The following is a 23,774-nucleotide window of genomic DNA, read 5'->3' as shown; positions in this document are numbered from 1 at the left end:
TTCTTCTGTGAATAAACTGACAATGAATGAATTTAATTTTTCTCTGGAGGCTAAGAAATGCTTTTAGCCATCAAGAAACCCACCCTGAACAACAGCATATAGGCAGCGAGTTCAAACACTTTGCTTAGACACTAGATCTAAGGGAAGTTTCTTAACCACTATGTCTGGTCCCAAAAGCTGTCATAAATATTTTAGGTTCATGAAAGACCCTCAATGATCCCTGCTGCGAGCACACATAGTAAGGTAAACACGAGCTATCACCAGGGGACAGCAACAGCATGATCATGAATAGAATAGCATCTTGATAGGCCAGTGAAGCCCCCAACCAACTCTAAGAAAATACTAGCTACTCAAGCCACTATTTGGAGATGGAGTGACTTAAGAGATCCTGGAGACCAAGACGGAAAGTGACCTGCTGGAAGGTCACAAGACAAAGCCAGACTCAGAGACCTTTCTTTTGAGAACTGCCCCGACCTGCTTCTTCTTCATCCTGTTGCCCTGCTGTCTTACACACATCAAGGAAGAAAGAAAGAAAGTCGGGGGGTGGGGGTGGGAGAAAGACGTACTATACAAGCCAAATGATACCTCCACACTTCTGCACTGGCTGTGTACCAAGATGAATGGTGATTTTTGTCACCAAAAATGTGAAACAGTGTTTCTTTGACTACTTGTCAGTGACACTGTAGAGAATTAATAATTTGGGTAGAAGATGGACTAAATGAACTAATTCCAAATTCTTTTCCAACTTGGAAATTCCAATGCAATCACCAATTAGTGAACAATGTAAAATAGATGAGAAAATACTCCAGGGTTAGATGCATTATAAACTAGGAATCCCAAAGTTCCTATAGGCACCTTCCTGACTGAAAGGGTCAGACAAAGATATAAAACAGATCATTAAGTCTTTATAAAGAAAATAAAAGAATAAACATAAGCTTAAATATGTAAGCTATTAATAGATAATTATAACAATTTTTTATAGCTTTATATGGCATAAAAATATATAAACAAAGGTGCAGCAGTAATGCAAAAACAGGAATATATGCTAATATGATGTTCCAGTCTGAAAGAGTATATTGATTATAGAAAATATAGGTGCTTTGGAGAAGGAAATCTAGATATTTAGAGGTTTCCTGGAAGACATAGAAATTCAATCAGACTTGGAAGAATGGCAGTATTAGCCCAGTACAAGCAGAAAACACAAGGTAAGCCCTTTTCTCTGATTTTTTCTTTTATTTCCATGGAAATCTCCGAGCCTAGAGGTACAGTCTTCAACCATACCTTTTAGGTTATAAGTTACTCATGATCAAATTGGTCTCAGCAATTTGTTTTGAGTCCTATTATGAAATCTGCTTTTGGGAGCTTTTCAAGCCAAATGTAATGGACTTGGATAAAAATATTAATACTCATGTGAGAGAGCTCTCTATTCTAAATGCACTTCTGGGTATTATATCAGGACATGAGTTTTCTCCATGGAAGGAGGTATTTGTGGAGTGCTAAAAAGTTATCATACTCGGCCTAAATCTGGAGGAAAGGGTAGAGAGCAATTTGAAGTAAAAGGAGCAAGGCTTCTGGATTTAGGTGTCTGAGAACATCTTTTATAGTTTACAGGGTGAATTATCCAAACTTTTGGCTGGGTCAATAGCTTGAGAGAACTATACTGTTATGGTTGGTGGGGATAGTGAAATACAGAGAATGACATAACAAAGTTTATTATTTCCTGGTGGTTCCTGATTGGGTCAGACATTTGATACATTTGTAACTCTGAATAAAATGAAAGAGTAATAAAGAACAATGAGGATAAATTGTATATAAGCTCTTTCTTAAAAAAAGAAAAAGTTTCTTAGTAGGACAAATACCAACTTTATTCATAGTAAAATTTATTGAGCACTTACTACTTGGAGCAGAACTCTAGTGTCCCTGGAATGGTTCTAAATTTTTCTGGTTATGATGAATTTACTGAGAGAGGAGGGAGGAGGGGAAGCATCAATTCAAACTTCTAAGGATAGCTTTTTGAAACAGATTTGGGTCATTCACATAATCATATTTTAAAATTCAGTCTAAATTTTAAGAAAGCAAGCACAATCATTGTTTATTTAATGTAATGAGAAGACTAGTTTTACATCAATTGCATGATACTATGGTTCGTTAATGCTGACACAGCTAGACAGAATAATGGACAGAGCATTGAATCTGGAGTCAGGAATATGAGTTCAACTCTGGCCACAGACGCTGACATGCTGTATGATCCTGTCTCATACTCCTTATATTTATAAATGTTAAATGTTTGGCATTAATGTCTGTGATTTATTTTTATCACAATATTGAAACTTTTATAAACTGTGTAGTCCTTAAATCATTAGATTACTCCTATGGGAAAACAATCTGCTTTATGTCAATAAATTATATATATAAAATATATGTTATGTTAATATTATAAAGGACCTGCTTTATGATCAACTTCAGAGGCATGTAACTAAAAGTGCATCAGCACAGGACTCAGAACCTTAGAGCCATCTTTGACTTCTCCTTCTCTCCATAACCTATTCTCCAAATTCTCTGCTGTTTAGTGCTGTTAGCCCTTAGTGGTACCTCTCCCCTTCCTTTCTCCTTCCTATTCCATTACACCATCTCAGCTCCTGATTATTCTCTACTTGTACTGTTTGCTAAATGTCTCTTTACTTTGTAGATCACTTCCACATTAACGTTTCCAAAACTCTGTTTTAATCTTGTCACTCAACAGTTCAAAAATGTTAAGGTTCCCTACTGCTCATGGGATAAATTTCAAATTTCCTTAGCCTGATAATCAGGGATCTGACCCAGATCTACAAATCCAGTTTCATTTCCCAGCACTTTCAGATAGGACATGCTCCAGGATTTTAAGTTGACTTTTCTATAGTGAATACTTACATGTTGGGTTCCATCCTGGGATATGAGTGTTACTTGCTGGCTCAATCCACTCTGAGTTACTGTAGCTACTTGTGCAGATACAACGTCTTCCCCTTCTACACCTGTAACATATGTTATCTGAGGACCTTTGAGCACATCCTCGCCTTGACCTGTTAAAGAAAAATACATACAAATTAAAATCAAAGGGAAAAAAGGCAAAAAATCTTAGTATTATTTCTGAAATTACTAACCATAAAGAGTGATTCTTTATAATCTCCCCCTCTTCCCTAAATTTAACATCATCAAATCCAACAAGTTATTTCAAATTCTTTGGTCTGTTTTCTCCTCCTTGTTAAAGATTGTGTGTTTTGGGGGAGGTGAAGAAGACATATGTAAATAAAGCTTCCAAAAATAACCAAAAGTAAATATTAGTTATATACTCACCTTACTTAGTCTACTGGTTTAGAAGAGTGAAAAAAAAATTAATGTCCGGAGATAATGATTCACTATGTTACAATACTTACCAGAAAACCCAAATGGTTGGTAAATACAATAAAGTAGTACTAACAAGTACTCATAAACACAGGTGACCTCGGGCTCTCAGGAAAGGACACCCACCCACCATTGTGTGAAGATTTGCTATCTGAGTTCAGTTTAATGATTTAATAAGCCAAAGAGGTTCTTAATCTATTTCTTAAATAACCATAGGGCACTCCAGTGTCCCTGCTAAAGTTATACCAATATGTAGGAGCCAAATTTGGCAATCATATCAGATCCTTCTCTCTATTCTGTCCTCATGAGAAGCAGATCTTTATTTCAATTTAAAATTGAAATTGAAGGTAAACTACCATGTTATAAGCTGTTGCCTGAAGTCTGTGGGTGGTGAGCACTGAGCTAAGAAGGCTCAAAATGCTCAATTTAATCCCTAGATGACATCATTAATCTTTCTCCTTTCTATCAGACTCTCCGCAATTATTTGCAAATGTATGGTTAGGGTCACAAGGACTCCAAGTAAAAGAGTGTGCCTAATATTAAACAATGCTTACTTCATCTTCCATCAATAATTAATATAAATACACCTTTCTATTCACTTCCTTCTTTTTAAAAAGTTAAAAAATATTTAAGTCTACCATCTGGTAGAATCTGGAAATCACTGAGAAATAAGATGTGAGATTGAAGGGGGAGAGGGAAGGTATAAGGGTTCCCACATTTTCCCATTGTATTCAAAAAAGAAAAGTCTGAATAGTTGTCATCCCACTAATTCACCACTTCTTTCATCTCCCCAACTCCATTTCTTCTCATCTTGACCCAGAGGTGTTTTGTAAACTATACTGGTCACAGCTGCCACTTGCACAACTCTCAAAAGTCACCAGGTACTTTCAACAATCCTGTGAAGTACATAATGCAAGTGTTCTTCTCCCATTTATAAATGAGGATTCTGACCCTCAGAGTGCCCAAGATGAAAGGAGGCAGGGAGGCAGCCAAGCTGCTAGGCCAGGTCTGCTGAGTGTCCTCCTCCGCTCTACAGTGCTGCCCTGCCTCTTCCCCAAAGTCAAGCTCTCCCTTAAACCACTCTGCCATCCATGCTGCTTCCCCATTGGAGAGGACCAGGGAACGTCCTTTTCAGAAGGTTAACCAAGGCAGTGCTTTGCTCTTTGGCAAGGACACTCTACTCAAGAGAAAAGAGACCTCTATGAGTCCTGGTCTAGCTCTGACTCTTGGGCCCCTTGGGGAAGTTGGAGCTCTGTGAATTTCAGTTTTCTCATCTGTACAATGGGGCTAACAATACAGGTTTCTGTATGACTGCTTTGTAAGCTTTAAATATTATAAATGTGTGTTATTAGTCAAGAGTTTCCTTGTATTTCTCCCCGCCCCCCCCCCCCCCCACTCTCAGGCAACTGGAGTTAAGTGACTTGCCCAGGGTCACACAGCTAGGAAGCGTTAAGTGTCTGAGATCAAATTTGAACTCAGGTCCTCATGACTTCAGGGCCTGTGCTCAATCCCCTGAGCCACCTAGCTGCCCCTCTTTGTATTTCTTCAAGAATAAATCCCAACAGTTTATTGGGTCCCATCTCTGAGTCTCCAAGAAGCAGAGCTGTACATCTAATCCCAGGTACAGTAAGAAAGGAAACTCAAATCCAAGAGAGCATTGGGTCAGAGCTCTCCACAGCAAGAACCGTAGCCTTCTCCAACTGGTTCTGGCAAATCAGCCCTGAACTAGACTGTGAGAAAGACTTCTGAGAGGGCTCAAACAAGCCTCTTCGGGGCACAACCACTTACCCGGCGGGGGCTCGAAGAAGGCTTCTTGCTCCTCCTCGATGGGCTCTGTGTCGTTGTGAGCTGTTCGCTTGTGCATTGCGAGGGTGGAGATCTGCTTATATGTCTTCCCACAGTGATTACAGTTGTATGGTTTGGAGTGAGTGTGAACCACGTGGTGTTTGTACAAACTGGAATATTCTGTGAATCGTTTATCACACCCAGGGACTGTACAAACATATGGCTTCTCACCTATGGAAAAAACAGCCACACACACACAAAGCCAGCATGTCACACATTAGTTGTAAAAGTTTTCCCAGGAAAGGATGGGTAGGGAAAGCAATAACCTTCCCACCAGGGACAACACTACAAGAATGGCAGGAAAAGCCCACACACTCCTATTCCAGATGGTTCCAGCCGAGACCCCTGGCTTTCCAGTGAGGATTCCTAGAATTCTACCTCCCTTGGCACCTTACCCGTATCTCCAAAAATAAATACTATTTAACCTTTTTTTTTTTTTAATTTAAAAAAAAAAAAAAAATCCCAGCAAAACATTTTAATCTTAGCTTTCTGAAGTCCTAACTTACTGTTTTCTAGACAAGCTATTAACACCTGAATGATATTTTTAAAAAATTTTTATTAAAAGTTTTTTATTTTCAAAACATATGTACAGATAATTTTTCAACATTGATCCTTGCAGACCTTGTGTTCCAAATTTTCCCTCTTTCTCCCCAGCCCCTCCTCTAGATGGCGAGTAATCCAATGTTATACATAGTAAAATATATACCGAACAGTATCTACTATCATAAAAAAAATTAGCCGTCATTATTGTTAATACTGCACCCTAGCAGGCAGAGCTGCTTAGTGGTTAGGGAGTTGGTCTTAAGAGTCTAAAAAAGCCTGGGTCCAAATTCCACACCTAACACATACTGGTTGTGTGACACTGGCCAAGTCATTGGGTAAATCTCTTATGTTATGAGTTACAAAACAAGGAAGAGGATTTTCTCATTAGGGATTCCCTATACTAGAAGGGTCAAAAACTTAAGCCTGAACTACCTTCCTATCTGGAAATATTTAACAAAAGAAATAATATGCATTCTGTATGTATTCATTATAATGTATATAAAATGTGTGTGTGTGTGTGTGGATCTCCATGTTCAATAAACATGATGTTTATTTGAAGTTTTCTTCTAAAATTTTTTCAAAATTTTTTTATTTACATGTTAGTAGAAATTTCAAACATTTTTTAAAAGTTCTATATTCACTCTCGCTTTCTTTGAAAAGGCCCACAATCTGATTATGTTTTCTGAATCAATAAACAGCCTGCAAGGATTCTTATGCATAGTTAAGAGCCCCCCATTTCTACCTGAGTTTGAATTGCTGTTCTGTGCAGATCTATCACAGGTTTGGACCAAAAAATCCCCCCACAAAAAATAACAGTTCACTGAAATGTAGAAAAGGAAAATCAAATACATTTTAATAGAGTTGACTAATTCAGGGCAAAGAACCACAGATGTCTTTTAATGACCTCACCTGAACTTCTGTGACCAGCAAAAAACTGACCATACCCATACACTGTGGGCCTATAAGGAACAGGTACAAAAGAAGCCTAATGCATTGCTTATGCCCTCTGGCTGGGGACTCATATACACAAAGCCAGGGGCACTGTGGGAGGGGATGGAGTAGGCAAGGTGGCTTCCTGGGAGACAAAAGCTGATAAATGGAGCCTCAGAAAAGCAAGAGAAGCCATGCTGATCCCAACCACAGAGACTGATTACCTGTGTGTATCCTCACGTGATTCTTATAATTTGTTGCACTGGCGAATGCTCTCCCACATCCTGGCTCTGTACAGTAATAGGGTCTTTCTCCCGTGTGTGTCCTAATATGAACTTTTCTGATGTTTGATGTAGTAAAAGACCTGCCACATCCTTCATGGGGACACTTAAAGGGGCGTTCACCTGGAAATAGAGAAGGGTAAATCAAACAGTTAGGAAGTGCCATCGATAAGGTGCTGTCAGATGTACAGCTGCATCTGTAGATTTTGCTCAAACTATTTTTTTCTTTTCTCCAAGGGAAAGTTCACTGGGTGGGAGGGAAGACATAAAAGCTGGAAATGATTGATATAAAACAAAAGGCATCAATAAGATATTTTTAATAAATAAAAAGCACAATCAAAATTCATGATTTGCAGCTTTGGTACTTGGATTTTTCTTGAGCAAAACTTTCTATGTAAAATTTGTTTTCCTCTCCCAAGTTTAAAGGGATGTAAGAAACTTTCTGAATGGAAATAAGAACTCACATCACTAATTACATGAAACTCTCAGAAGGAATTATCAAATCTGGGCATTTTAATAAGACCGAAAACTATGGAGGAATAATTGTGTAAAGTTTGGCTGATGAGGAAAACGAGTCCTATGAGACAGAAAAAACAACAGAAAAAAGAAGTGAACATAGCATGTGTTGATTTACATTCAATCTCCATCATTCTCTTTCTGGATACAGGTGGGATTTTCTATTTAAAGTCTATTGGGATTGCCTTGGATGTGGTAATATCATACAGAAAAGAAAATGATTCTTTCTTCATCAGGTTGACATTAACTACAGTACAAACTGCTTAGTCTGCAGGCTTCTAAGTATTCCCCAGTACCAGGCATAAGCAAAAGGAATATATCAATTGTCTTCCAAAAATGAAAAGGAAACTAGGTTTCCCTTTTAATTTTCCAATAAATGCAGACACAGTTCCAGAAAACATGTCATTTTAAATATCACAAGAAATTATAGGAAATTCACACACTATTCTATCAAAATAAAAAACACATGAAGTAGAAATCCGCAACTATTGATCCATGTTCCCACAGTCCTGTATATATACTTCTCCCTCGTGCTTTTTATTTTGGTAGAATAGTATCTGAAATTTTTTTTAAAATCAAGTTTAGTATCTTCCCCTCTTTTCAAGTATCTTAACCTTTGATTTTCAAAATTAGAAAAATGTCACCAGACTAACAGAATTCTTTTCTTTGAACTCAATCTGGTTCAAATATTCTTCCTGACTCTAGTCTTCATCTGGAAAGTTGGCTACTAAAATTGTTAAGTCTAAAAATGTGGTGGTTTTATTTTTATCAGTGACGAAAATAGATCCCAGGTGGACTGGAAAATCTGTTCCATTTTTTCCTATTTCTGGTCCTTCCTATTTGAACTAGAGGATAAATGCTCTTGGGATGATCCAGCTTGGCAATGTCTCTCAGCAAGGATTTTGCAGACTAATTCCCTGTCTTCAACACTATTCATATTCATATTGATTTAGAAATGACTCCCCCATCAACTAATCATTTCCTGTTTATTAAGGCATAATCCATTCTTTTTTGGAGATTTCTGTATTTACTCCTTCTCTGTCTTCAGGCTTCTCAGAAGTCTATACATCTTTTGACTTTTTCATTTTAAAATTTTGAATTATTTTTTCAAGAGATATCTCTGTCCTCCCTGGTGTTCATTCTTGCACTGAAAAAACCAAGTTGTCATATACATATATACACATATACACACATATGCATAGATACAGATCTTATCAAGCTCTTCATTTAATTTCTTTTTTTTCCTCTTGTACACAGAATTGGGTGCATACCCTAGCCATGGTAGTATTTTTGCCTGAATTCATTATGAACACTGTAAGTCAAGACTACAAATGCCATTTTCTGACTTTTCCCTGGGTGTGGAGGTGATTTTGGGTTGTTGCAAGTCTCACCAGTGGAACACAAATTCTAATAGATTCTATCAAGATGGAAAGACTGTGTGTGGTCCAGGTGGATATGAAATATTTAAGAATTATTGTTTTAAATCAAGAGGCTAGGGAACCTGGTTTTTAAAAAAATATTCTGATAATTTTATTTCGATATAATTTGTTTCCTTGGTAATATTATGCATTTTGTTTTATGCATTTAAAAATATTACTCTGGGAAGAGACAGATTTCCCCAGATTGCCAATAGGATCTATGACCCCCAAAAATGTTAAGAACTGGTACTAAATGAAACCAGAGGATAAAAGCAAATTATACTAAGCATTAGCATGATTCACACACACTCTTTAAAGAGCCTGGATTATATTGAGGATAAATATTCTATTTTTAATAGCCAGGGGGAAAAAATGGTCAGTGAGTTTTCTATTGGGTTATTTTAGAAAATTCTTTAGATGCAAGAGAAATCTCAATGCCTGTGAGTCCAACTGTCCCGTGGTGTTTAAAATACCCCTGCTTATATGCTCAGTACAAATGAAATCAGGGTTTGTGCTGAGTAACTGCCCAATCTGACTTCTAGCTCCACAAAGTTGAAAGAGGATAAACAAGAACAAGGAGAACAAGAAGGGGTAGACCCCAGGCACCTATGGGAGAGGGGAAGGAAAGCAAAGCAGAGGTAACTCAGAGGAACTGTTCAGTGCCATCTGTGCCCTGCAGCAGCACTGGGGTACAGATCAAAGAGTGCCAGGCTTGGATCTGAGGTAGTTTGGGTTGTCATTCTGGCCCTAGCACTACCGAGCGGTCTAATTTGAGTCTGTGTGCCCACACTTAAGATCAAGGGCCTGGACACTAAGCATCCCTGAGAGCTAATGTCTCGTGAGCTTATCCACAACGCCAGTACCTGTGTGAGTTCGAATGTGTTTCTGAAGGTCACCCGATGTTTTAAAAGACTTCGTACAATTATCTTCTGAACATCGATATGGCTTTTCTCCTGTGTGGGTTCTGAAATGACTTTTTAATCCATAACCTTAAAAAAAAAAAGAAAATTTAAACACAAACCCTCAGCATTCAATCACTGAATCAGACAGATGAAAGCCATTTAATTCTTATTAGAATGGGAACAGCACAGTAGACAACTGAAATGCATATTGGAATGAGACAGAGTCATAGGGATAACCTTCACATAGAAAACTATAAAAATTTTAAAGTAACATTCCTAATGGATTAGATTCTACTTGTGAGAATATAAGGTGACCTTTCTCATTCAAAGAGCTTACATCAGAGAGAAAAAAGAGACATTAATGCATGCATAGAGGAAGAGGATTTGGGCAAAAAAAATTTTTTTTCCCAATTTTTCATTTTCTCTCTTCTTAGCTAAAAGGAGGCAAGGAAAGCCTCATTCCTGGGGGAACAAAGGACAGCAGAAAATGGAACCAAGGGAAGGGGCTGAAGAGAACAGGGGACAGAGAAAGGGGACAGGGCAGAGGGGTCAACAAGCTATTTAAGAGGAGGATCTTCACCCCTCTTTTACGTATGAGAAATCAAAAGCACCACAGCTTGCTGCCCCACGGCCTGCCTCTGCCAACACAAGTGGGTGAAGGACAGAGAATATTGTGTTTTCACCTGTGGCAAAGGCCTTCCCACAGCCAAGATGCTCACACTGGTACGGCCGGTCCCCTGTGTGTGACCTTTCATGGACCTGTTAAAATAGGGCTGTCAGTCTGTCTCCCTTTGGATATTCCCACCATGAAAACAGTAGCATTCACAACTGGCCCACTTCCCCTCACTTCAGATCTGGGGTTTTCTAAAATCAAAAATCATACTCAACCCCTTCCCCTAAACAGGTCAACATACCCTTCATAGTTCATCTGGTGAAAAACAAAGACTGTCTCAAGATTCCCAGCATGAGTTTTCACCTGTGTTTGTCATTTGTGCAAGAAATACTAACTTGTGTACTGAGGTTCAAAGCACTATGGGGGGGCAGAGATATAGTTTGCCTTCAGGTTCAGTCCCTACACTTACAAGCTACTGGGGGAGATAAAACACAAGGATGATCGAATGTGAAAGAACAATGAGAAAGGCATGGAACCAAGCGGAGTTCTGGAGGGAAGAGATGGGTTCTTTCATTTAAGCCCTGAAGGGCCTCCCAGGAACCCCAGGGGAAGGGCAAATACAGATAAGATGCAGTCCTGGAGCTCACAGACAAATAATACAAGGTAGAATGTGGCAGATGCAGGTGAGGAGCAACCGTGGTGAACGCTGGAGGCAGAGATCACTGCTGCCTGTGGAATCTCAAGGCTGCCCACCTCGGCCTTCAAGGACAGGTGGAAAACCTGGGGAGAAGAAGGGAGGGCCTAGGGCGTGCTAGATAAAGAGAACAGCTTCAAGTTTAGGAGGTGGGAAAGGGTGTGGTGTATCTAGAGATGGCAAAGGGTCTAGTTTGGCTGAAGGACTCAAGGATTGGGGCGCGACTGGCACTACAGTGGCTTTGGTCTTTCCTGGGTGGGTGACAGGGTGCAAAGGAAGGTTTCTGAGTAGGAACATATCTTAAATAGTCATATTAATAACTATAATCACAATAACTAGCTTTTACCTAATGCCTACTATGTGCCTGGCCCTGTACTAAATGTTCTACAATCACCATCTCATTTGATCCTCACAACCACCCTGAGAAGGAGGTGTTATTATTGTCCCCATTTTAGCAATGAGCAGGCTGGGGTAAACCAAAGTCAAATGACCCTGCCAGAGTCTCACAGCTAGTGTCTGGGGTGGGGCTCCTGCCTCCAGGTCGGGGTCCTCTACCTCCTCTGCCACTGAGCTAGCTCTGCCTCTCTTCATGGGGGTCCCCACCAAGCCTGCTACCCCTCTGCAGGTCACTGAGATGGACAGACTCCGCCCTGGGGGGCCCACTCATGCCCATTCCATAGGAGGCCCAAGCCTCCCACAGCAGAAGCAATCGTCTGCCCACAGGAGCGTCTGCATGGCACCAACACCTGCCTGTGCCTTATTGTAGGCACTGGCTCTGCAGAAAACAGGCACTTCTGTGCGGGACAAGACCAGGGAACCTGCCAAGGAGGGAGGGTCTGCCTTTAACCACTAATAAGGAGGATCCAGGGTAGCTGATCCCAGATGACCACTTGGCCCGGACCATCAAGAGGGGAATGTCTGCGAGCCGGGAGCCAACCTGGGACCAGGGGGTTTGGAGCCTGGCTGCCCATTGTTACCAGGGGGTGGCCTGGGAGGTGACACTAACACTACGGGTTTCAGAGCAAGACTTCGAGAGCCCAAGGCAAGGTCACCTTGAGATGGTGAGCTGTCGTGTAGAGTTTTCCACACCCATCGTAGTCGCACCGAAAGGTCTTTTCTCCGCTTTGCTGTGATTTTGCAGTGACTCTCGTCCCATGTCCATGTAATACAATCTGGGGAAATGATTGAAGCAACAATTTTCAAAGTAAAAAAATGAAAAACGACCTCAGATTCCACCCCAATCTCATGATAAAGAAGGTTAGTGCTAACATTGGGGGAATCTGAACATAGGATTTCCTCAGTTTAGGATACATCTCCCCCATGTCTAGAGGAGGGCCTTTCGCTTATGCTCTTAGAGCTGCCTATGCCCTGAGAAAGTGAACATTTTGCTTGTTTCAGCAACTAACATGTGTCAGGGACAGAAGCTGAACCCAGGTCTTCCAAGGCAGCTTTTCACCCTCCAGCTCAGCTAGATGAAACATCACATGAAGGAGAAGGTAACAGATTCGCTCCCCCTACAGCCTCTTGGATGGTGCTCAGCCCAATCTCAGGCCAACGATTCCACAAGGTCCCAGGGGTAGTAGGCAAAGTGTGGCCAGCGAGATTCCCTTCCTTTCCCTTTTCATTCTCTCCCGGAATAAAAACTCCTTTCCTTAGTCACAACTACCTTATGTGTACTGTCTTTCTCTATTTAAAAAAAAAAAAAAAAAAAAAAGCAACTTGAGGACTGAGACCAGTTCTTTATAAACTTTTGTATCAGGTAGAACTTATCATGGTACCTGGTAGCAGTAAGTATCTAACAAATGTTATCTTCTCCTTTTATTCTTTCTTTTCTTTTGTCTCTTTCCTTCCTGTCTTCTTTCTTCCTTTTCTAAATATAAAGCTGGAAGAAGACTTAGAAGCTATGTAGTCCAACTCCAATCCGAAATACTGACTTCTCTTTTATTGAAGAAAGTCAAGATCCTTATTCACAGAACCATATCCCTATTCTAAGGTTTATGAATCAAATTAGGCAAACCCAACTTTTGGATGAACATGGACAAAAAGAGCCAATGTCAGGAAGGAAAATTCCTGTGGCTAACTCCTATGCTCCCAAGATGATGATGTCACAGACCCCCCACTTTAAGAGAAATTTTAAATGAAAAAATAATTTTAGAGATTTCTCCCCGGAGATCTATAACCAACTCTTTGAACATATGGATATATTTAAGCGGATGATTTTAGGATGGCTACATCTCAAGGGGCTGAGATAAACAGAGCTTTGTAATACCAGTTCTCTCTTACCAAGTCTAAAGACACAAACAGTTGTACATTCTGTACATATCAAAAGAATGAAAAAAATTCCAGGCCTTGAAGCCAAAGATTCCAGGGTGATACAGCATATCTGCAACATTTTAGTTGGAAGGGCTGTATTCCCAAAGCTAATCCATCTACTCTCCAGCCCATCTCTAGACAACCATTTCCTGTCCATCATTTGCTGCAGCAGACATGAATGGCTTTCGCTAGAAGTCCCCCAGGGAGATGGACTGGTTGCCTCAAGGAAGCCCAACTCATTTTCAACAGTTCTAACAGCTAGTCAGTTTTTTGCCTTCAGTGAATCACAAATTTGCTTCTCTGCAGCTGCTATTGGTTATTCCTGGTTCTGCTCTTTGGGTCAAAGGAGAATAAATCTGAACAACCCTTTTACCTTAGAAGGCTCTTGAAATTCATTTCAAGGTAATTCATTCAGGTAATTCATTACCTAGACCTGTAATTCTTTTTTTTTCTGAATATTCCCAGCTCTTTTGACTGACCTCCATATTACATGAACTTGAGGCCTTTCATCATAATGATTGTCTTCTTCTGGAGAATATCTGACTTATCAATGTTGTTTTAAATATGTAGTATCCAGAACTGAGAATACTATTCGAAATGTGGTCGGATTGGGGAGAGGAGATATCTTCTACCATAGTTCTGTATCCCAAGTTTCTCTAGTGGCAGTCTAAGATTGCACTAATATTCTTAGCTCCTAGATCACAGTCTGTAGCCTACTAAAACTCCCAGAATAAACTGCTTTCCAGCTGTGCTTCCCTCATCTAGTACTTGTGAAGTTGATATTTTTAAATTCAAGCATAAGATTTTATAGTTATACCTATTAAATTTTTCTGAATTTGATCTGTCCCAGTGTTCTATAGAAACTATCTAAATGTTTTAAAATCTTGATCTAGTCTTATGTTTTAGCTGTCCTTTCTAACTCTGGGTCATGTGTAAATTTGTTAAATGTGACATTCCTAATTTGTATCTCCAATAAGTAGTGCAAGAAAATGGGCAATTGCAGCAGCCATGAATAAGGAGAACCCATTCTAAAAACAGCAACTCTTTTAAGAAGGTCTAAGAAATTAAGAGTTTCTTCATGGGATAGGCCCAGCCACAGAATGGCTCCTATAAGGTGTTAGGACAGTCTAAAAATGTATGATCAACACACAATCAAAAGTTATAGGTTCTGTTATTTAACCAGGGACACTTGCCTCAGAGTTCTGAAGGAACAAAGAAATCACTCTTTATAGAGTTGGACAAGGATACCTTTTAAGAAGGAAAAGCTGCACCCATTGGCAAGGGTCAAATGAACTCAAGTCAAGATGTTTGTAAATTTCCATACCTGCATTTTCTTTTCCTGCTCATTTTCACCTATTATCCCAGCACCAGTTACAGTGTCACTTCCGTCAATAGACACCTGGAAATAAAGGACAGAAAACAGTTAATTTTTAAATTAACAAAACAATGGCATGTCTAAGATGCACATTTTCTAAGTCTTCTAAATATACTCTAAATATAAATATACTTTTTGTTATGCTTTATAATCCACAGTAGAGTTCTCTTTACATTCTTTCTTTCTTTCTTTTTTATTTTTTAACTTAATATTTTATTTTTCCAATTACATCTAAAGATACTTTTCAACATCCATTTTTCTAAGATTTTGAGTTCCAAATTTTTTTCTCCCTCCCTCCATCCTTTCCCCCTCTGCAAGACAACAATAAATCTGATGTAAGTTATACATGCACAATTTTTAAAAATGTATTTCCATATTAATCATATTATGAAAGAAAAATCAGAACAAAATGGAAAAACCACAAGAAAAAAGCAAACAAAAAAGGTAAAAAATATGTGCTTTGATCCACAGTCTCCAAAGTTCTTTTTCTGGATATGGATAGCATTTTTCCATCCTAAGTCTACTGGATTCATCTTGGATCACTGTATTGCTGAGAAGAGCTTAGTCTATCATAGTTGAAATCTCACACAATCTTACTGCTATTGTATACAGTGTTCCTTTGGTTCTGCTTACTCCACTTAGCATCAGTTCATATAAATCTTTCCAGGCTTTTCTGAAATCAGCCTGCTCATCATTTCTTATAGAACAATAATATTCCATCACATTCATATATCATAACTTAGCCATTCTCCAACTGATAGGCAACCACTCAATTTCCAATTCCTTGCCACTATAGAAAGGGCTGCTACAAAAAATGTTTGTATATGTGGGTCCTTTTCCCTCTTTTTTCATCTCTTTGGGATACAGACCCAACCTACTCACATTATTTCAATTAAACAAGTATATGCTAAATTCCTACTACATGTAGGGGCCCTATTCTGGAAAGTATGTGAAATCCTAAAATAAAAATAAAAAATCCCCTTTCCTTATAAAGCTTATGCTACATAGAAATGGACAAAAACATACATATCAAAGTATAAAATGTTCAAGAGGAAGAAAGTACCACCTGAGTATAGCTATAAATTTGTGCTATTTTTCATGCTCTTATTTTTTTTTTTTTCTTTCAAAGAAATATCATTTTAAGGGTGCAGGGATTGCTCAAGGGTACTAATTCGAGCTAACATGATGAAGTTGATGGCCTTCCCATTTCAAACTAATCCCTTACCTTTGCGGCATATTGTTCCAAAGCACTTATGGTATCAGGGTCAATTGTGGCGTCCCCTGTGTGCAGGCCTGCCACAGTGCCATCTGACTGAATAGCCAAGATGGTATCAGACTGGGGAACTTGTACAGTATGGTGAATGTAGGCAGTGGTGCCATCCTCCAACTGGACGGCTTGCAGTGCACTCTGGTCATAACTATCTGAGATACAAGGTTAAAAAATTGTGAGAAAGATGACAAAAATCTGGCACGCAATCAACAACTGCATTCTAGAGAGACCCAGAGAGGCAGGGCAGTGACAGAATGTGAACATGCAGGTCACAATAACAACACAGAGAAGACCCTCCCATTATCTATTGACCCTCTTCTACCTATGAGTAAACAAATCTTACTAATATTATTTAATTCTTCTAATATAGGTATAAATACTTTCAGCTATTCTTTTGGGTTACATGATTCCCAAGTGGCCTTCCGAAGTTAACATTTTATAATTTAATTCATTTCAAATGAAGGGAGAACACAAATTACAAAGATAGAGGAAAAAATTAAGAAAAAAAAAAAAGAAAGAAAGAAAAATCAATAGCCATTTCTCAAATCAAAATTTCTATCTTTAAAAAGGTACACACGATGATTTTAATTCTTATCATTAACTTATTCAATAAGTAAGGAAGTAAGAGACCCCTGTACTCTGCCCCAGTCAGAATATATATATATACATATATATATATATACATATATATATATATATATATATATATATATATATATATATATATATATATATATATATATATATATATATATATATATATATATATATATAGAGCATTTTGATTAGGAACTGGGGGCTACAGTTTAGGAAAGACACTGATAACCTGGAAAATGTCTAGGGCAACTACAATGGTGAAAGGCCTCCACTCTATGTCATCTAAGAAGTGGATGAAAAAGCTGGGAAAACCTAGGGACAAGATAGTGTGTCTTCAAGTATCTGAAGTCTGATCAGTCTTGCTCTTTTTGGTTTTAGAAGCCACAATGAGGAATGGGTGAGATAAATTTAAGTTTGATATAAAAAAAAAAAATTTCCTACCAATTACAGCTATCCAAAAGTTGAAAGGTCTGCCTAAACTAGATGGCTAATTCCTCCCCTTAGAAGGTCTTCAAGCAAAAGCAAAAGCTAGAGTTATATTAGGGACTGCTTTTTGGTTATGAGGAGGTTAAATGGTCACTAAAGGTCCTCTAACTCAGAAATACCTCTGTTGTACACCTTCTATGTGTATAGTACTGGCTTAAGTGTTTTGGAATATATAATGATGAGCACCTTGGTAAGACAGGCCTGCCATGTTATCCTGTGCTCAAAAGCCTCCCCATCCTATCAAGGTTCTAGGACAAATGCCTCAGGTTGGCATTTCAAGTCTTTCCCAATCTCCAGGTGAGCTTACAGTGCAGGGTGACCTTTCTTATATTCTGACAGTCAGCTCTGCCATAGACCATCAGCTCTTCTCTCAGCTCGGTATTTTGTCTCCTCCCATTTTATCTAAGAACCCACTTTAGGGCAAGCTGTGACCCCATGCCTGAAATGTTCTTCCATAATGCCCTTCAGAATTCTTAACTTTCTTCAAAATGTAACTCAGGTACTTCAAACTGTGGGAAGCGTTCCTGAGCCTCCTACTTGTCACTGCCCTCCTTCTCTTCAAATTCTCTTCTTTGTAAGCTTCTTGAGGGAAGGAGCTAGGTTCTTGCCTGGGATGAGAATTCCCACATCCTATTACTTATAAAGATAAACTACAAACTCCTTTGAATCTCTATCTTTTCAAACTTTTTTTTTTTTTTTTCCATAAGCAGCCCATTCTTGAACACTTCTAGAAATCATGCAACCCATTCCAAAGCTGGATGGCTGTGATTATTTAAAAAAAAAAATAAAAGTTCTTCCTTATGTTGAATGGAAAGCTGCTCCTTTCTAAGGCCCATTGTCTGCAGCTCCTTCAATATGGAACAGCTCTTCAAATAACTGACTCAAATATTAAGTCTACCCCAAATCTCTTCTCCTTTATTTGTATCCCACATGTTCCCCAAACTATTTTACCTTTGGAGGTGTGATGAATAAAAGCAGTAGTTCCATCTTCCAACTGAACTGCCTGTCCATCTTCTAGACGCAAACTGTCCCCTGCTCCAGAAGAAATACTTAAAGTTAGGTCTCAATTTTCCTATTCTGACAATTTTTTTGAGAAAAGAATACCACCGAGGAGGCATTAAAAACTTGAACAAACAACATATTCTACTTGTAAGCCCTTTAAAATTTAGATTATGTTAGTAAATGTCAGGGTGAATTAATTAAAATCAAGAGGCATCATGATACAAGGACAGAATAGCCATCTGCCCCCTTGGTAGAGGATGTTATGAGAACCCTCCAAAAGAGATGATTTCTACAGCCTTTATTTTGGACAAAACATGTTCAGGCCAGCTATTCGCTTTCTCTCCAGAGCCACAAAGCGCTATGTTGATCCAGGGTTGCCCAATGAAGTGCTATTTCATGCCCACTCCTTTTGTTAACAAAGACAAGGGGGCCTTGGCTCCTAAATGCATGTAGGAGAGAGAAGCGACTCTCAAGAGAGCCCCATTATTGTTTTTTAAACACTTACTACTCTTAGGTAAGGGGAAATGCTGGACATAGGCAGCAGAACCATCTTCAAGTTGAATAACCTGGCCATCCATGAGTTTTCCATCTGGAACAGAAGATTCAGGTACTGATAAACAAATATACCCTAAATTTATATGACCACACATTATTCTTCTCCCTAAAATACTGAGGAAGGCCACAATGTATTTGATGGGCATGCAGAACAAAAGATCTAACCTATGTTATTTATTAACAAGGGTTTTCTTTTTCTTAATTCAGTGGGTATGTTTATGTGGAGAGAGTATTTGGGGAGAAAAGATTTTTGTTTATTGAAATAAATGAAATTTTAAAAAAATAATGCATTCTATGTGCAAAAATGTTTGGCAGCTCTTTTTATAGTGGCTAGAAACTGGAAATTGAATGGATGCCCATCATTTGGAAAATGGCTGAATAAACTGTGGTATATGAATGTTATGGAATATTATTGCTCTGTAAGAAATGACCAGCAGGATGATTTCAGAGAGGCCTGGATGAACTGATGCTGAGTGAAATGAGCAAGACCAGGAAATCATTATATATTTCAACAATTCTAATGGACATGGCTCTCTTCAACAATGAGATGAACCAAATCAGTTCTATTTGTTCAATAATCAAGAGAACTAGCTACACCCAGCGAAAGAACTATGGGAAATGAGTATGAACCACAACATAGCATTTCCACTCCCTTTGTTTTTGTCCGTTTGCATTTTTGTTTTCCTTCTCAGGTTATTTTTACCTTATTTCTAAGTTGGACTTTTCTTGTGCAGCAATTGTATGGATATATACACATATATTATATTTAACATTATATTTAATATATTTAACAAGTATTGGTCTCCCTCCCATCTAGGGGAAGGGATGGGGGGAAGGAGGGGAAAAGTTGGAACAGAAGCATTTGCAAGGGTCAATGCTGAAAAATTACCCATGCATATGTCTTGTAAATAAAAAGCTATAATTTAAAAAATGATACATTCTATGCAAACTTTTCCTCTATTAATTCTCTTCTCCAATTTTTAGCTCCAACCTCCTTCAGAGGTGAGAAGTGTTATACCTGTGAGTAATCCCTGGGCTAGCAAGGGCTAACTGTGACCCAGATGGGGCTATTAGGACAGTTGGGGCCTTTCTATTGAAAGAGAGAGAAGAATCTATTCTATTTACAAAGAGAGGGAAGAATCTTCCCTTTTGAGATTTTTATGAATAGTCACTTAGATATAAGGATTTTCAGGGAGCTAGCTGTGTTCTCATTAAATGGGATGCACTAAACAGACATTGCCTTAAGTTTTAAGTACCACAAGTAATAACTGCACACACTTTTATGCTCAAGTTTACCCATCATATTTTTAGGGATAATCTTTTAAAAAAAATCCGGGGCAGCTATGTGGCGCAGTGGATAGTGCACCAGCCTTGAATTCAGGAGGACCTGAGTTCAAATCTGTCTCAGACACTTAACACTTCCTAGCTGTGTGACCCTGGGCAAGTCACTTAACCCCAGCCTCAAAAAAAATAAAAAAAAAATCCTACAATTTGAGATATGAGAGATACCCTAAGAGAAGACCTTCAGGGTAGGAAGAGCTCTTAGAGATTACTCTGCCTTGATCCCTTATAACTATCTGGCTAGCAAAGAGTTGCTGAAACTAGGTTTTATGATTTCAAATGATAACATTTTCAAAACAAAATTTAATTTATTTTAATCCAATTCACTTTAAAATAGAAGCACATGCCACTTAATACCACAAAAAAGCAAAAGATGTGTGTATGAAAATATTAATAATAATAATAATAATATCAACGACAATGATAATAAGTTAACATTTATATAATAATTTAATATGTGTATAGTACTTTACATATTATTTCATTTGATCTAAGAAAAAAAATCTCCCTTTGAGGTTAAGTGCTATTATTGTATACATTTTTCAGATGTAGAAACTGAGGCAGATAGATGTTTAAGTGACTTGTCTGGAATCATGTAGCAATTGAATTTCTGCAGAGTTTTTTCTGGACTACAAATACAACATTCTTGGCTATTGTGCCATGTAGCTGCCTCTGGGAAATCAAGCTCCCACCAAAAGGGCAATGAAACTACTACTAGCACTCCCTGATGGAGCTCAACAAGCAATGGTTGTGACTTAGTCACAGAAGCCGTTCCTACCTTTGGAATTGTGTTGTATGTAAGCTGTGGATCCATCTGCAAGGGTCACTGCTTGTAAGCTGACACCTTCCATGTTTTCCAGATTGTCACCATCTATGAAAAGCAATATCTATATCAAACTGCTTGCCTTCTTAAAAAGGGGTAAGGGAGAGAATTTGGAACTCAAAATACTGAACGTTAAAAATTGTTTTCACATGTAACTAAGAAAAATAAAAAAGAAAGCAAGAAAACAAACCCTAATACATTCCTTTCATTTTGGAGGATGGCAGGGGATTTGGGTCTACAGATCTCAGCAAGGATGAATCAAGCCATAAGCTCTTAAGTTCATTTCAATGTCTGGTTACAGTGGGCAGAGCTCTGTGAAGTTTCTTGGGATATTCCCACCCAGAATCATGGAAAATGGCTTTAAAAGGCTTAAGCTTGCTCTAAAACTTGACCATAAATTGAATTTTACACCGCTGAGTAAACAATGATGCCTCCCATTTGAAGGACCAGTCGAAAATCATGACCTTCATCCCCTTGGAGAAGTATCTCTTAACAGAATCAGGGGAAGAGTTCCCCTAAACAGCTTGCAATGACATGACTAAAAACATCCCAACGACTGGAGGCCCTCATAGAATCTATTGCAGCTTGCAGATGCTGAGGACATTTTGGTTTTTTTTTTCTAATTTTAATAAAGTTTTATTTAGTATTTTCTCCCAGTTACATGTAAAACAAAATTTTAACATGTTTTTAAAACTTTGAGTTCCAAATTTTCTCTTCTTCCCACCTGCAAAAATCGGTATATGACATTTTAAATAATTGAAAATAAGTACTATCTTCCCTCCTACTCCCCTCCTCCAAAAAAAAAAAAAAAAAAAAAAAAAAATCAAAACAAAACAAAACACACACACCATACGTCTGGAAATGTATTCTGCACTTGCTGATCAAATTGCCAACCTCTTCGCTCCAGGGCTATGTGTCAGTTCAGTACTAAGTGTGTTACTGAGCTGCATTAGAGGTTACATAGCACAATTACTCACCTGCTACAGTTACGGCCTCTGTCAGGCAAAGAGTGACATGCTGAGCCTCCATTCCCCCACCAGGAAACTCAGTCATTCCCTGAGAATCTCGATTTATCTGGGCTAATAACATGGTTTACCTTGAAATAAAGAGAGTTGCTTTAGAACCAAAAGGAGAGTACATGAGGTTAAAGTCCATAAATAACAAATATTTCATTTGTTAAAACTGTCAAGGAAAGTCTAAAAAGATTCTTACCTGGCCCACAATTTTGCTTAATATGCAAAGCTAAGAGGATGACCCCCAAATCCCAGGCCATATTCCTTTGGAGAAGTCAAATAAAACCCAGTGATGTAGTTAATAAAATTCTAAACACAATAGATTCATAGAGATTTTCATCTTCTCTTTCACAATCACTAGATTAGCAAGTTAGGGCTAAGTTTTTGAAGCCCACATCCCCACATCCCCCCAAACTCCCTTGTCTCTGGCTTGGAGAATTGGCGAGACTGGCTAGCTTAGGGTCCAAGGAAAAGGTCTGTGTGAAGACAAGAGACAGGGAGAACTGGTCAGCTCTGGCCACCTTTTCCACTGCTTCTTAGTCCCACCACAACTCCACAATGGAGAAGAAAACTCAGAAGGAAAAAAAAATTACATGATAATGACAGTAGCAATGATGATGATCACAATGGCCAACACCAGAACGCCACCTCCCACCCCACCCCCTCCCCCAGGCCCCAAGCCTCTGCTAACAGCCCCTGGAAGTCTGGCTTTGCTTCCTTCATTAGGACCTGTAGGCTCAGCCTCCACAACACCTTTCCCCATCATCCAATACTGCTCCACTCTAATTCACCCAACACAGCCCAGTGGCTCCTGTCTCACTTGGTCAATTCTAGCACTCAAAGCTCCTCAGAATCTGGTCCCAGTTGACATTTCCAGTGTTTTAGAGACACTCCCTTTTGTGGCTTCTCTGGTCTTCCCACGCTGGTTTTCTTACACTTCCCCATTGGTGACAGATTCTCCATCTTCCACCTGCTGGCTTTGATGCTTAAAATGTACTCCTTCCCTCACCTCTGCCCCTTAAAATCCTGAGCCTCCTTCCCTCAATTTATGTTAGCTTGCATTTATTTTTACAAACTTATGACATATGTTGTCTTCATATATGATAAAACCTTTCCGAGGGCAGGAATAGTATCATTTGTGTTTCTACATCCATAGTCCCTAACATGACATCCAATAATGCTTGTTTGATTAATTGTAAGAAATGACAACTAAGAGAAACTCAAATATGAGGAAACTTGTACTTGAGGTCCCTTCCAGCTCCACACCAATGAGCCTATGAATTAATGCAGTGACATCTGCCAGAAAGCTAGCATAGTGATTACAATAGTATAAATGGAGGGGAAACCCTTAAAACTGAATTCTAAGTAATTTTAATGACCTCATTTGATCTCAAAGGACAGCTAACGAATCACACCTTCATCCTCTCAGGAGAAAAGAGGGAGATTTCATGTACAGAATGCTGACTGCAAACTCTTAGATATGTTATTGTGCTGGCAGGTTTTAGTTTGACTTATTTTCTTTGTTATTGGAAGAGCTCTAAGCCAGAGAAGTAATCTATGTCTGAAAATGTGGGTGTTTTTTTAAAGGATAAATTAATTTTTTAATTTTTAAAAATAAATTTTTTAAAGTTATTTCCCAAGTACAAGTTACTTCTTTTAATAAAATTGTTGTTTTGTCATATTTTCAATCCTAACTCTCCATGATTCCATTGGGGGTTTTCTTGACTGGAAAAGTTTGCCATTTTCTTCTCCAGCTCATTTTGCAGATAAGGAAATGGAGATAAACAAGTATATGATTTGCCAAGAGTCCCACAGTTAGTTCTCAAACCACACTTGAACTCAGGTCGGAAGACTGCAGGTAGGTCCACTATACCAC

At 38.7% G+C, this 23,774-nt stretch overlaps 1 protein-coding gene across 5 annotated transcripts in view; it reads right to left on the bottom strand.

The window, feature by feature from the left end:
• The window catches only part of ZNF143 (zinc finger protein 143), a 39,527-nt gene that overhangs the window by 5,014 nt on the left and 10,739 nt on the right, over positions 1-23,774 (bottom strand). For 4 of the 5 annotated variants that reach the window (XM_074273284.1, XM_074273286.1, XM_074273285.1 and 1 more), the window contains exons 2-13: positions 21,863-21,981; positions 20,841-20,933; positions 18,672-18,755; positions 18,116-18,199; positions 16,037-16,233; positions 14,761-14,835; positions 12,176-12,295; positions 10,500-10,575; positions 9,778-9,903; positions 6,924-7,103; positions 5,170-5,397; positions 2,911-3,059 (exon numbers count right to left, since the gene is read on the bottom strand). In XM_074273284.1, the coding sequence (XP_074129385.1) occupies positions 2,911-3,059; positions 5,170-5,397; positions 6,924-7,103; positions 9,778-9,903; positions 10,500-10,575; positions 12,176-12,295; positions 14,761-14,835; positions 16,037-16,233; positions 18,116-18,199; positions 18,672-18,755; positions 20,841-20,933; positions 21,863-21,974 (1,524 nt within the window). In that variant the 5' untranslated portion in view covers positions 21,975-21,981. The remainder of the gene's footprint in view (positions 1-2,910; positions 3,060-5,169; positions 5,398-6,923; positions 7,104-9,777; positions 9,904-10,499; positions 10,576-12,175; positions 12,296-14,760; positions 14,836-16,036; positions 16,234-18,115; positions 18,200-18,671; positions 18,756-20,840; positions 20,934-21,862; positions 21,982-23,774) is intronic. The other variant, XM_074273289.1, reaches the window with a different exon arrangement.

The sequence above is a fragment of the Sminthopsis crassicaudata genome, chromosome 6 (assembly GCF_048593235.1).
Source record: "Sminthopsis crassicaudata isolate SCR6 chromosome 6, ASM4859323v1, whole genome shotgun sequence".
NCBI lineage: Eukaryota > Metazoa > Chordata > Mammalia > Dasyuromorphia > Dasyuridae > Sminthopsis > Sminthopsis crassicaudata.
Note: the sequence above shows the minus strand (reverse complement) of the source record. Positions and strands in the feature narration are given on the sequence as shown.